This window comes from Aquila chrysaetos, chromosome 4, assembly GCF_900496995.4.
Source record: "Aquila chrysaetos chrysaetos chromosome 4, bAquChr1.4, whole genome shotgun sequence".
NCBI lineage: Eukaryota > Metazoa > Chordata > Aves > Accipitriformes > Accipitridae > Aquila > Aquila chrysaetos.
In genome coordinates this window covers 35,460,586-35,475,212 of record NC_044007.1, presented here as the reverse complement: position 1 = coordinate 35,475,212, position 14,627 = coordinate 35,460,586, and the positions used below count along the sequence as shown (strand labels likewise).

The window sequence follows — 14,627 nt, the reverse complement described above, 5'->3', positions numbered from 1 at the left end:
TCTGTGCAATTTACCTCAGGCTGCACAGAACTTTCTGACTTGTGATTAAAACAACTATTAGTCAACCCTGCATTTGGAAAATAGTTAGAAATCCTGCTACTATATGACCCTCCTCCCCAAATCTGCTCCATGTTTATTTGGTTTTGAGAAAAAAAGAGTGAGCCCCCCAACGCAGTTACTTGCCTCGTTTTTTGTCAGAGTCAGAATCAAGCATGCTTCTGACCAGCAAGAGGACCTGAGATGATAACAGTTTCATAGGGATGATCTTTCTTTACTGTTGTCTTGACTGGAGGGCCTGAATGAGCCATCTTGGGCCTAGACAGCTGGTTGCATGCATTTGGTTGCAATTTGCTCATTTAGAGTGATGCGAGCATCACTTTGCTGTTCTCCATATGCACTGGAGCAAGCCTGGTGCTCAGTGCAGAGGCCACCTGCAACAAGGCAACCAATCTGAAGTTTACTGGGCACATTTTTGTGGCTGTACCTAGAGAACAGCACCAAGTATCAAGCTGCACCTTGAACTGAGCAAACCGGTACAAAGGGTTTCTCTGTAGTGATGGGACAGGGAACACACCACGGAGGTTCTGTTTAATGCCAGTGAGACCATACTGCCAGTGTCCTTGTCACATTCTCCCCAGCAAGCTCAGCCTCTTGCCCTTAGGACAGAGTTGTCAAGGAATGGGTTTGCCTCTTCCTTTTGTTCTTGTTCTCCATGGGAGGGGACAGTATTGCCATTTGTATTCTGCATACTGGCAGGTACTACTAAAGCACAGACTGAGCCTGTTTCTGAGCTCTCTGAGCTGGCTGCTGAGGTGAAGGAGCAGTAGAATTTCTGCTCCATTTGCCAGTTAGGCAGGTAACATATCCCTGAGAAAGATGGTGTGCAAGAGCTAATTATTTTGTATGCTGCTGCCTGAATAACTTGAGTCTGCCAGGTGCCAAATGCCTCTGGAAATCTCCCAGTTCTATGAGAACTGAAAGGTTCAGATTGTTCCTGACTCTTTTATGGAGTCAGACCCTAGAAAACTGCAAACTTTCAGCACAAAGGCACCTCATCTGCTGGGGGGAGAGTGAATCATACCCATGAGAAAGATGAAGTAGAATAAAGGACTCCAAATTTTCAGTGACCACTGATTCTGTAAGAGCATGATGCATGCTACCCTGAAAGTCTGTCCCCAAGGTGAATCAATGCTACCGTACCTTGCACCATTTCCTTACATTGCTGTTTGTCTGCTTTCCTGCATGAGTCACTTGGGTTGTGATCCCTGGTTTACATGCTTCTAAAATCTTGTGCAATATTGTCGTGACTGTTATGCAGTCGGTAGAAGCTTTATGTGTTTATTGCATTAGGTTTACATAAAATATCTGTATTTTGGATAAAAAAATTACTTAAATGCCAGGATGACTGGTCTAACACAGTAAGTTTCTAGAAGGTGGTGGCATGGGGAAAGGTAGGTTGAACCCTGGCTTTGGCGTGGTAGCCAGTCATTTGTTAGTTTGTAATTGTTTTTTTTCACTTCATTCTCTTAGTTGTCTACCTGTGAATGATAAAGAAAGAGACCACACTGTCATTGTACACATGAACTGATGTGGTTTTACTGCATTTGGCCACACACTTAAAAGAAATATGCTGGTACAGAGCAGCCACAGGTCTTATCTCTGCTGCCACTCCTTTCACAAAAGAATGATCTTTACATCAACAGTTTTCCATCCTTGGCTTGATAACGTTGCAGTCCTACCTTTTGCTCTTGGTCCGAATGCAGAGATTAAAAACACTCAGTTGATGCAAACGGTGGATTGATACAACACACAGAATGGGGTGTAGATGTGCTTCACACAACAGAGAGCAGAATTGAAGGGGAAAATGTTGCTTGGAGGCAAGACGCCTCTTTAATAGATTATGGCAAGGAAAATCAAATACCATATCTGCTTTTTTCCTGGAGTATATCGAGACTGATCATAACTAACATCTGTTCATGTTAAGCAAATACTTGTCATGATTTAAACGTCTGTTTGCATACAACTCTGAGTAGTGCATCTTAAAGTCATACATATTCATATAGAATGAAGAATGCATAATGTCTGCATAAAAAGATAAGCTGTATGACTATATATGAAGACAACAACTACAATTCTCACAGCACTGTCATCGGTTAATTTAAAATATTCAAGCATTATTTAAAAAACAGTAAGCTGAACTTAAAACTACACTACGAAAAAATTGTATAACTGAACCAATGCTGACTTGTTTTCCTCAATATTAATCAATTTTAAAGTTTCCCTTTTTTTCTAACACTTTTTTTTAATTAGTTGTTATTTACCTCCAGTAACATGATCAGACTTCTTCTGCCTCTGGGCAATTGACTTATGCTCTGATCTTGAGTTCTAAGGGAAATGGTCAATTTTATTTTTTTCCGCAGTTGAATAAACAGTACCATGTATACTATCTCTTGTGTTAGAATAGTGTTGTCTTCACATAAGACTCAAATAATGGTATTAGTCATTCATTTCCTTGTACACATACACCCTATTGCGTGTTGACAGGTTTATAAGGATGCAGTGGCAGCCGTGGGTGCTGGGAAGCTCCTAGACGACAGCCTTTGAATCCTTGCAGTCCTGAGCAATGGTGCCTGAGTTAGTCTGTTTATTGTCTGCTTTCTCTCCCAGATGCTTGACTTGTCTGAAAGATTAATACATGAACAAGAGTGGTAAGGTCCAGGGTTGCACATCTTTAAGACATGTTTATTACCAGATGGCACATGAGATTCAAAGGTCACTGTGGAAGGTAACAGTTTAAAGTGAAACAACAATATTTATGTTCAAATACTATGCTGATGAGATCATATGGAAAAATGTTTCTGATTAAATTAGTTTATAAATAGCCACAATATATCTATTGAAAATTCCAAATGCCACTTTTAGTCTTCTTTCTTTTATTCTATTACTTCCTAATTTATTTAGCAATACAAGACTACCTTACATAAACAGACTAGCAGCTGGAAAAAAAAAAAAATCATACTGAACAGACAATCCCACTTTCTTAAATAATTGAAAATCCAGTATGAAACCTGGTTCTATTGTCTACTACTTAAAGCTAATATTCCATATAAGAGTTTTTTAAGACCTGAAATAAATTTTAGTTTTTAAATTTTCTAGGGTAAAGTACATCTTGCAGACATAAGGACTTACTGGCAGATAGCTCTCCTTATTTACAGGCAATATCATGTGTTACAACACATTTGACAAAAATCATGTTATGCTACTTACACAGAATCCATACAATGAAAAGAAAATCCTTTTCTTTAGGATTTCCATAGGAGGACTGACTGTCTCATAGCTCATTAGTAAACATTATCAGTAACGCTAAACCTGAAATCTTGTTTATCCTCTCAAATTGTCACAAACTGTACATAAATTCCAGAGGAAATAGTTTTGCACAGGTTTAAAAGGGCAACTAAGCTCTTAATTAACATTTCTTATCTACCACACCACACAGGCATTAAAATGAAGAGGATTTAAATGGTACTTACTTTTCATGTGATCTGTTTTCAACTTTCATAGCCCCTTCCACTGGATCCAGTCCTTGTTCTGAAAACTGTTTCAAGGCACTTAACGCTGCCTAAAGAAAAAATGAGTTGTCAAAAACCCCATTGACACAACAGTATTAACACCAAATGAAGGAAGGTGTGTATTTTGATATTCTAGATTTAAATAATTTCCTGTATATTGAAGCCATTTAGGCTACAGAGCTAATAGAATGGGTACATAACAGCTCCATGATAAACAGCTGTGCTTGTGCACAGGTTTGAGGATATCTTCTTCTTCCTGGGTATATGAGTGACTTCCATTTATGTTCGTGGAAGAACATGAAGAATATGATATACTTTTAGGATTCTTGCCTCTCTGGCCTGTAAGGTCTCTCCAGCTCCCCCATGTGCTTTCCTAGAGCCCACATTTTCTGGAGCTCCTATGGACAAACTCTTGTCTTGTAAATGATTGCAGAAGGTGTGACCAACGGGAATAGGGTCAGCAGGACACTACTGACACTCCAAGGCTGGACCTTGAACAACGCAGCAGACTGATATCTTATACATAACTAGTGAAGAGTGCTAAACAGGGTGAGCCAATATGGGATGATTATGAAGCATCAGCAGTAGAAGAATGATCAATTTTCAGCTGACATTTTTCTGCGCAAGTGCATTCTTTATTGACAAGCTTCTCTCTCATCTTCATGAATCCTGCTTTAGGACTCAGAATTGTTCTTCCCTCCCCCCTAACTGCTTTGGTAAAAGACAAACTTTTACATGAACTTTTGTGATTAATTACAAAGGTTGATTATGAAACTCTCAGACACCACGTGGCTGACTTTTTGAAAACACACCCAGCACAATAAAACAGTTGAGGTCAGTTCTGTCTTGAAGGTGAAATGTAAAGCAGAACTGAAAAATGGATTTTTCTCTTCAATCACTCCCACCTAAGATGCATTCAGAACTAATCACAGGAAAAAAAAAAAAGGTAATCTTTCACAGACACTGTCACCTAAGGTAACATCTCAAACATTAGAACTAACTGCAGGCCCTATGGCACTGTTCTTCACAGTGAGGCAACAACTGCTGTTTTGAAAATTGGAAGTTGGTCTCTTCGTAATTGTTGAGACAGAAAGAATCCATGTCTCTATCTTCATTTCCCATTCCTCTCGGAGCGCAGGAACTCTGTCTGGATCAGGACCTGCCATTGTAATGAAGTACTAGATTTGCTTTCATAATTCTTTGCCTGGATTCTCTCAACAGCTCCTTCCCTTGAAAGGTAAGTTTATACAACTTAAATATTATTAGACAATGTGTATTTTGGTGAAGTGAATAACAGCACAAAAATTGCCAGGCTGCCCTAAAGTAAAAGACCATGTATCCCAGATTTGTCTATAGTAATGACTAGCTGCTAAAGCTTCAGAAGGTTGTACAAGGTACTTCCACCCACAGTGCATGAAGGTGGAATCTTTCTAGTCTATGAAGTTTTATGTTGTATGCCCTAGCAAACAAATAAAAAGCTAAACATTTTATAAAGTGTCTTGGTAAACCTCAGATTATCACTGTTACTTATCCATCCACTCCACCTTTACCATGTGTTCTGGGCCCCCTGTATCTGACAGCTAACCTGCTCTCTACTTGCTCCTTCTTCCCATCCATTGACATTATTTTCCCCTTCATCTTAAAATCTCTGCTGCCCGCATCTTTCTTTTTATCCTTTTCCCATGCTATGGCTAAGGGCTGAGCCTCAGCTTCACCTTAATAACAACTTCTCCCATTGCAGGATCTTTCACTTTTACTACTTATTGAGTTCCCCAGTGAATGAGTTCTCCCTTTCCTCATTTCTTCTGGTTTTCTTGACATTTTTAAGTATTTGCATTTTTTATAAGACAGCTCTTTCTCTACCACCTTGTAGTTTTAGACATGCATTCTCAACTTCTATAAGCTCTAATCACCACCTGCCTTTCCATTCTCGATGTTGACTGCACAGCAAAATCACTGTTTGTTCAACCCAGATAATTTCTCCCAGTGGCAACAAGGGTTTTCTCCTCTCAACTTCTCTGTTTGTTCCAGTAATCTGACACATTTCTTCATCCCAGTTTCTCTCTTCTCCTCCTCTCCCTGGGGTCCTTTTCATCACAATGCGAGCACTACTCATCATGTGAGGAAGGCGAGCGATGTGGGCCCCTGTGCTTCCTTGCACAGGACTGCTACTCTGTTGTACTTTAGTTGGTCATGGGTTAGCAACTATGAGAACCAAACAGTTCAATGGGTAGGGACTGGCACACAAGCATCTCCTGTCTTCTCATATCCACTTTTCCTGATGCAGATTAGCAAAACAATCAAGATGTCCTTTCTTCTTAAGTTTGGTAATTCAAAACCCATTACCAGGTAGCACTGCAAGGAGAGAAGGAAGCTGAGACCTCTGCTCCTCCTACACAGTTTAACTGCTACATCCTCTGTTTTAGAACCCACCTTCTTTACTTTTTTATATCCATTCTTGGCTTCCAGGTCTGATGTGTGAATTGTAAACTTGTTGTGGAAGAACTATTTGTTCAGGTTATTTGTTTGTACAGTGTCTTGGACAAAAAGGCCCTGATCATTGTTGGTAAGAGGTAGAGCCAAGTAATGTTTCATTCAAGATTAGACCATGGGTTGATCATATGATATGCATAACAGTCTTGATCAGTGGTCACTGAAATCCCCAAATCATCAAGAGATTAATTAGACCAACCCAAACTTCCTAATTCCTTTCTAGAATTGCTCTGAATATGAGTACATTTGTTACTTACTAATGTTTTACTCACAGATCTGGCTATTGCAAGGCATACCACATAAATTACAGAGCAGCTTTCAGGGTTGCTTTCCAGAAAAACTGCTTTGGAACTTCCTGGAGGAATATTAGCCACTGTCTCAATAGAAACAGATCATGAGGGCATCTCTTCTCTTCTAACAGCAAGGGAAGAAGTACTACAATATAAAATAATGAACTCTTTGCCTGTAAGCATGGATCATTACTATATGGGTGTCAAGGAAGTAAATATGGAACAATTAGAGGAAACATATAAAATGAAGGTATGATTCAAGGTGTTTAAGTATAAGCGTGTTTAATATCAACACAACATCCAAATTCTAATGCTTGTAATGTGGCGCAGTCTCATTTCTCCATCTCACCCTTCTTTAAGCCATGCCCTCCCCAAACTGAAATGTGATATAAAAGGTCAGATCTTAGATCTATTGTATTTCTGAAACCAAATGTTAGAGGGACGAAGCGCCAGGAAACCAGTCCTGTAACTGTATCCTCGAAGTTCCAAGTAGAGGTGTCAGGGTATTTGTGTGAGCACTGTTGAAGAGCCAGCCCTTTACACCATCTCTCATTGCTAGGCTTCTCGCCTTTGCTGCTCTGGAAGCCAACGATCTCTTCCAAAGCTCGTGCTTCTCACTACCGAGTCCCTACTCCCCACATCTTCTGCCTCAGTCCCACACCTTTCCCAAGCCACCCCAGTGCCCCTGGTCTTCCCCTCCCTACTATCCACCGCAGAGCTCTGACCTCTTTTACAGCAGAGGCAATCACCTCTACTTCTTCACAAATCTCCCCCTACGTAGGCCCCTACTTTTTCCTGCTCCTAAATGCTCTCCCACCCAGGACCCTCAGCTGCTCCCAGCTCCCAGAGCTAAAACTTCCTTCCCCAAGTGCTCCAAACCTCCTATACCTCACAGTCCCTCTTTATCTTCCAGTTTCCTAAGGTGTTCCAGGTTTATATGAGATCTGATTTCTTTTTCATGGAACCATGTCTCTCTCTCCATAAGATACCTGTGGGGGAAGCCTAACTACTTATATCCCAACTTTTGCAACAACATTTGAATTTTGGGAAAGTTTCTTTCCTTTTTAAAGTATCCATTCACGGGATGTGGCTGAACGGCAGTAGATGAATGGTAGAGAGCGCCCCTGGACAGACATGAAGATGCTGGATTCAGGAAGGAAGCTGGTAGCTGAAAGGCTGTGACCTGAATAGTCAGCAGAGTGACACAGAGCCCAAGTAATCTGCAGGGAAGAAGAGTTACAAGCAGACACCGGGCTAATTTAATCCATGATTCAATTCTATTAGTCCCAACAGATTTACACTATTTGGCTTAAATATAACTTGTGAATGGCAGATAACTTAGGTTAAATGAAAAGGAAAGAAAAGAATGGAACATTTGACAGTGAATCTGGTGAACAATTTCCTCTTTTAAAAGCTCAACGCTTCCTTCCATTGATATTTTTCTTACAATAGAGCATCTGCACAGATATAGAGAAATTTTTCTCTCCCCCAGAAGATTTTACAACTGTTTTGTGAGTGAAGCCCCATAGGTTACAGAACAGATGTCCTTACACATTTCTTGTATCACTTGTTTTCTGTGTAGCTACAACAGTGCCAAAAATACGATGCCAACAGGATGCACTGCACTGCTAGCTGTTTGTCTTGGCTTCCATTTCCATTATTAGTATGTGTGTGTATCAGGATGGGGATGGATGTTTCCAGTCATTTTTTAGCTTTCCTCAAGTCAATTGGCAATTAGTAAATAGCATTGAAACTTGTGAATATTCTTCCTGTTTCTCACTCTGGGGATTAAGCGTCTTGTAATGACAATCTAGTAACATTAGATCATTCTTTTAGCAAGAATAGCAGACAGGCACTACACTAGCCCATGTGCATTTAAGACCACATCCTCACGATAAAATTTTCACATGTTTGTTTTAGCACAGTATGTGGTTTGTGTTTTTCCTCTTAAACCTATATTACATTTCAGATTATTCCATGAAACTGAAAATTGTAAAAGTTTGTTGTTCTCTGTGGCCCTTGCAGTTGACTTTACCAAGGAGGTCTGAGATAATCTTAATAAACACACTGCTTGATACTGTTAGTTTACTGGTGATATGTCTCCTAACATCAGTTTTCTAAGTACATAAAAAATCATATTCAGCTTGGCCTTAAGCAGTGTTTTCTGAAGACATAAAATTATGGGCAGAAATAGTTACGGTGCAAAACTGAATTAAGTCAGGGTCCAGAGTAGATCATGAAGGACAAGATTTTACCATCTTTAGTAGCTGGGTCTTAGTTCAAGGTTAAGTTTGCAGAGTCAAGTGATTCATTACGGTCACACTGCCTGTAGCCACATGCCATATGCATGAACAAGTCTCAGGCTGTGACCGAGTTGAGGCTTGAGAAAATGTTTGCATGCCAGGTTAAAATGATAGACAGATCTAACTCTACTCCTCAATTTCACTTGCACGCCAGAAGCCTAGACAACAGCAGAGTTAATGCATGAACAAAACTGGTAGCAAGTTTATTTACAAACAATCAATGTTCATTTGTTTTCTATGCCAAGAGAAAAAATGCCCCCCAAATCAGGGAAGTTCTTCCCCTCTCCCTGAGAATTGAGGCCTCAAAAGGCAGTATCATCTGTACAACAACATTGCAACAAAGCTGTCTGCATCAGTGATGAGATGAACTTCATGACTTTTTAACATGTTGATTTAAATTTCACATGTGAAGGCTATTGAAAAACCCCCAACAATTATCACAGCTCTAGAGGTGAGTTTGAGGACTTAAGTGTCCCAAAGCTGAGCAACTACTTAAATTTGTATGTATTCAAAGTTATTGTTCTTAGTGATTGTTTTTGCTTTCTCTTGATGAAGAAATTTTTGACCAAGCTTCCACCTGGCTTTAACTTGTGCACACCCAAAATGCATACAGAAATGCACAAAGGGAAGATATATTTGCTTGTGTAATCTTACATACATACACACAAAGTAGCTAAAATTTGACTCCTTAACATATCCATTTAATTCTCTTGGATTTACCAGGTTGGCTACCTACAAGCTAAACAAAAACTAGGTAATGGGTATTGCAAACAAATCCCTTTTCCCCACAGCTTCTGTTGTAAATGAATTTACTATATCCCAAGCAATAACTTCTGCTAGGGGTTTTCAGCACTTTCCTCACAATGTGCCGTTCTCCCCAGTTGATTAGATTTCATGTGAACCAATGTTAACATCTGTTTAAAAATTAAATTCAGAAAGGCTTTTCACACTGCACAATGTAAACCTTAATTAAATGACTTTAAGCCCTTTCCTCACACGGTTTATGATATGCATGAAAAACACAGGGTTATAATCTGATTAACTCATGTAGTTTACATGGAAATAGCATTTTCCGAACTGATTAATCTCTGCACAAAGGCATAGTCACCTGATAGGCATTACAATTAAGGCTACTGATTGCACCTGTCAAGAAAAGGAGCTTGGAGGATAGAAGGAGTCCACTATCTTCAAACAAAGAATGATGATTCACAGATGTAGCTTAGAACAAGTCCCACGTAGTAGTTAATGCTACCCCCAGGCAACTCATGCAGCCAGAATTTAAATGACACACAATCCACGTACAGCCTGACCTTGCCAGCTTTCTGGGGGTAATCCTAAAGTAAGGATTAACTGTTCTTGAACAATTTTTCCAATATATTAAGCAGAAGTTCTATCAACAACAGCGTGCATGTCATGTTCTTCCACCTAGTTTTATCAGACACGTGTACTCATTCCTCCATACCTTTTAATATTCCAAGAAGTGGATGGAGTGAAAGACACTATTCAACAAGGAATTATATTTCCATAGGTTTTCGTCTTCAACAATCTACTTAAATAAAGGGACTGCTTGAGTTAACAGTAGAAAGAGTCAATTAGGCATTGCTTATTTTCTCATGTGAACAACCACACTAGAAATCCGACCGCCATTCTTGGGACTGTGCAATAATTCCAGAAGTAATGAACGGCAAAGCATTCTTTCAAAGCCCAAGAAAGTGCTGCATGATCATCTGGGGTGAGACAGTTCTGTTGCTTTAATGGTGATACCAGATCTTCCAGTCACAATGAGAGAAAAACATGCTGAAAAGCACCTAATTTTTAAAATAATTAAAAGGTATGCTTTTGTATGAAGAGTATTTGATAAATAATACTGAAAGCCAAACTTAACAAATTTAACACTAATATAAGAGATTAACCCAGCATGGAGTGGGTAGTCTAATTGCCAAGTTTAGGTTGCATTCTTAATTGTAGGTAGGAATAAGAGATGAAAGGATTGCTAAAAGATCTGTATGGGACTCAGACTGTACAGGACTGTTCTTAAATCTGTATATTCTCAGACTCCTCCCTCTTCACGTATTCTCAAGTGCGAGGAGTAACACTTTCAAGTACTACCAAAATGCTAACTTTTTCCCCCGTGGCAATCTAGACTGGAAACCAGTAAATTGGCACTTCATGAACATCTCGAAAGAGCTTTCAGGTTTGATGCCAGTATCTACTGAGGTGTGTCTACATCCTCTGACGGTGAAGTGTGGTGGGAAAGTTTGGCCCCAGTATCAGCAGTTAAAATAAATCCTGATCAAGCCTCTTTTGTCAGATAATTTCAGTACCCTTCAGTGTATATTCAGTTCTGGTCTAGAAATCTGGAAGTTCTTTTAAAGTAAATTTATTCCTAAATTCAAAACTTCATATTTTTTCTTCAATTGTTACAATTGAAAGAACAAAGACAGAAAGACTCATGCATGCATCATCACAGCTTACTTATGAACATGAAGAAAAGTATTTTAAAATTAAATTTCCAAGTGTTTACATTACATATATACAACAGAATTTCACCAGACAGCAATTAATCTTAAATTAATCTTGCTTCTAATTTTGTATCCTCAGACAAAAGCTACTTAAACACTAACTTTCAGAAGGAGGTAGACATCTAAGTAATATAGGTGCTTTCAATAATTACAGACTTCCAAATGAGAGCATTTAGATGGCCAATTATTGTATGGCTAGGTAGAGGTTTAAATCATGCAATTGAGACAACATTCAAGCATGGTTGAGAAGCTGCAGACAAAAATTATAGGAGATTTTAAGAAACATAGCTTTAAACCTAAAACTTAAAACAGCAGAATGTATATCCTCAGGCAAAATCCTGCACCAGCAGGGAAGAAAGGCCATGAATCACTGTCTCTTTCATCACTGATGGCTGGAAAATATCCTTGTCAGCTGTGTTCTCAGAAAAATTTGGTTTATTTAATTATTTATTTATAGGCATTTCTCCACATCACTGCCATAGATTTGCAAGTCCACTGTTATTAACCCTATCTATATTGCAGGAGATTTTGACCTCTTGATTTTAAATAAGTGTATTGAGGTTCTCAGCTGTGTAAGAGTTCATGGTAACTTCTAAAATATGCTGCAATAGACAATCCTCTTCATCTGTCTGACCTCCACAGTTCCATCCTGTTTTTAATATCACTACCACAGCCTTCACTACATAGCTAGCAGTACGTAAATGAGGTGAAGACCATGTCATTTCCCACCGGGGAATGGGCCCTGACCCATATTAATAGTGTAGATGTAGCCAGAACTGTTTTAACAAAATGAATGAGCTCCAAACTGAGCTGTATTAAAATAAGATATAAGCATTTATTCTGTTATTTAAGTGGTTATCTTAGGCAACTGCTTGTGCAGTGTGATCAAAAACTTGTATATTAAAAGATTTTTATGAATTCTTAAAGATCCAAACCAAATTAGTATACAACAAAGTTCAAACTATCAAGTATTACTCAATGCTTACTTCAACATGGCTACTCTTTCACTTAGTAAACTGAACTTGTAAAACAAACTTGCTAGTGTTTAAATACTTTTTACCTGTCCTTGCAAATATCCTCTTCTTCATGAGACAAAATGGCATTAAGGACTAGAGGTAGTTTTATTATTCCTGTTTTTAAAGAGAAGGAAACTGAAGTGAAGAGAAAGTGCATGAGCATATAAAAGACTGGCCCAAGGTCAGGCGATAAAAATAAGAATCAGTTTTACTAGTTTACATGCATTTTATCATAGCCCAAAATAGACAGATTCTGAAAAAAAAAAAGGGTATTTAATGATAGAAAATAAAAGAACAGTCTACACAGCAGCCACAATTTTAATTCAAACGCCTCATTCCTGTCACTATCACCCAGCAAACTATAATCTTCCCATTAATGTTAAACACTTCCCATGACATAGTGGAGAAAAAGACTCCCTTTTAGGAGAAGAGGACAGGTGAGATCCTCTAACAAATTTATTTTGCTGAAATATTCTAAAGAGTACTTCCCCCCCCACCCCAATGTTTTACAGAAATACATTTTATTTTTCTTTGAAGTTTGACATGTTTCTCTTTCTGAAGACCATACACTTTGCTTTAGACATGGGAGTAGCTTCCTAAATATCAGATTCCTCGGTTTTAGCAATTTTAAAATGCAAGTATGTTTGTTCTCTCATACTAAGACCATTACCTTAGATTTTAAGTGCTTGTCAGTCTAAATATGACTAGAAACTTTGGTTTGAAGACAAAAGCAATAGATTACACTTAATCCAAAGGACTGCTCATTGGTTTCTTCAAGCAGCACATTATAGCTGGAACAATGGGGGAGTTTAGGGCTGTAGATTCTTGCATTACAACATCTGTAATGAAGCCCACGTACTAAATTGTATTGTATCTCTGCTTCTGTGTAACTCTACTCCTGTGGCCTGCATATCAGCATTCAGAGAAGGATACTTCCACCCTTGGAGCCCTAACAACCAATCCCCCTCTTCATTCTCCAAGTCTCATTTTACAGGCATGCATGTACATCCAACAAATTACCAAATCTAGACTGACAGCTAAAACCATTATATTTAGCATATATGGCATGTAATTAGAAATTTGAGTGTTTCCAAAAGGCAAAAGTTTTTGATTCTGATCTCAGATCATTTTTACACTGCATTAACTGGTATTTTTGTCCTAATTGAAGTTTGATTTAAGTGAGATCAGAGTCAGGCCCAAGAGCTACAGGCCAAACTTCTCATTTGAAGTAGTTTGTAATGTAATTTTGTCCTTGCTAACTGTTGATGGCTTGTCCTCATCCCATTTTAACCTACAACCATCAGTTCCTTTAATGGAAGTGTCTATAAAGATCTTCTCTAAAATATGCTTTTCCAGCACACTTAATGTCTTTTAATGTCTTTCCAATTAAATCCAGATGTGAAAAGCTTAAGGAACAGTTCTCAGGACTGAAAAAGATGACATAAATCTTGCAGCTGACAGAGATCCCACTGAGCTCAGTTGGGGAAACTCACAGAGGACTTCTTGTGGGCCAGAAAAGCTGCTGGGTATAAAGACAGATGTGTATACTCCTATTAAAAAAATTTAAATAAAAACTGACTCCTACAATGAGGTATCCACAATTATCAGGGACATTACTAACTCAATCCCTCAATATGCTGAGCACATCCTGTGCGGTACAGATTTCCCTCATCTTTTTGGGAAGTTTATCAGAGTTGAAGGGGGTCACATCTGTTTGGGAAAGAGCCCTTCACCTTTCAGGATTGCAGGTCTTAAACCAGTGTAGGGGCTGATTCTGGAAAATGCTGCCTGTCTTGGTCTCGTACTGCAATCAACAGGGAGATAATGTACGCGGCGAGACTCTGAATTTCTGCCCTCTCTCCTTTACATCCTCCATAATCAGGTTAGCAGATTAAATTGTGGTTTCATTACAGAAGAGTCCCCAAATGTGCTATTAATTATAAATTCTTACCAATCTAATGGGAAACTGGGCATTCCTAGTAGCTGACTACCACTGCTGGGCAAGTGCTGTTTGTGCAGCTGTCAATTCAGGGTTTGTTTTGCTGTAATCACTTGTACACACTCAGGATTTTTTTATTTTTTATTTTAAAAAGAGTAGATCATCTTATTTTGCCCCTCCTGATCTGTAAATGTGGACTCAGCTCAAGCCACATCTTTCAGAGGGACAGGAAATAACCACCCCTCAGCTTATATTGAAGAAAGTCTCTAGAAAACTGCCCAATGCTGACAGCTTTAATACTTCCCTACCTTCCTGCTACTTACTAACTTATTTTTGAAATTGGTAAATTATCCAGACAGGTCAATGATTTTTAAAGAGCTACATCCTCATGAGACACCTGAAAGAAAAAAAGGAAAAATGTCCCAGGGTAGAAGAAAAACCCATTTCTAAGTGAAGATTAAGTTTGAGTCCATATTCTTTAGTGACAGGAACTTC

At 38.8% G+C, this 14,627-nt stretch overlaps 1 protein-coding gene across 5 annotated transcripts in view; it reads right to left on the bottom strand.

The window, feature by feature from the left end:
• Positions 1 to 1,574: 1,574 nt before the first annotated feature.
• STAU2 (staufen double-stranded RNA binding protein 2) overlaps positions 1,575 to 14,627 on the bottom strand; it is a 176,565-nt gene continuing 163,512 nt past the window's right edge. For 3 of the 5 annotated variants that reach the window (XM_030010781.2, XM_030010784.2, XM_030010785.2), the window contains 2 exons: positions 3,531 to 3,619; positions 1,575 to 2,680 (listed from right to left, as the gene is read on the bottom strand). In XM_030010781.2, the coding sequence (XP_029866641.1) occupies positions 2,587 to 2,680; positions 3,531 to 3,619 (183 nt within the window). In that variant the 3' untranslated portion in view covers positions 1,575 to 2,586. Of the gene's footprint in view, positions 2,681 to 3,530; positions 3,620 to 5,229; positions 14,530 to 14,627 lie in introns of those variants that run through there. The other 2 variants (XR_003922902.1, XM_030010783.1) reach the window with 2 other exon arrangements.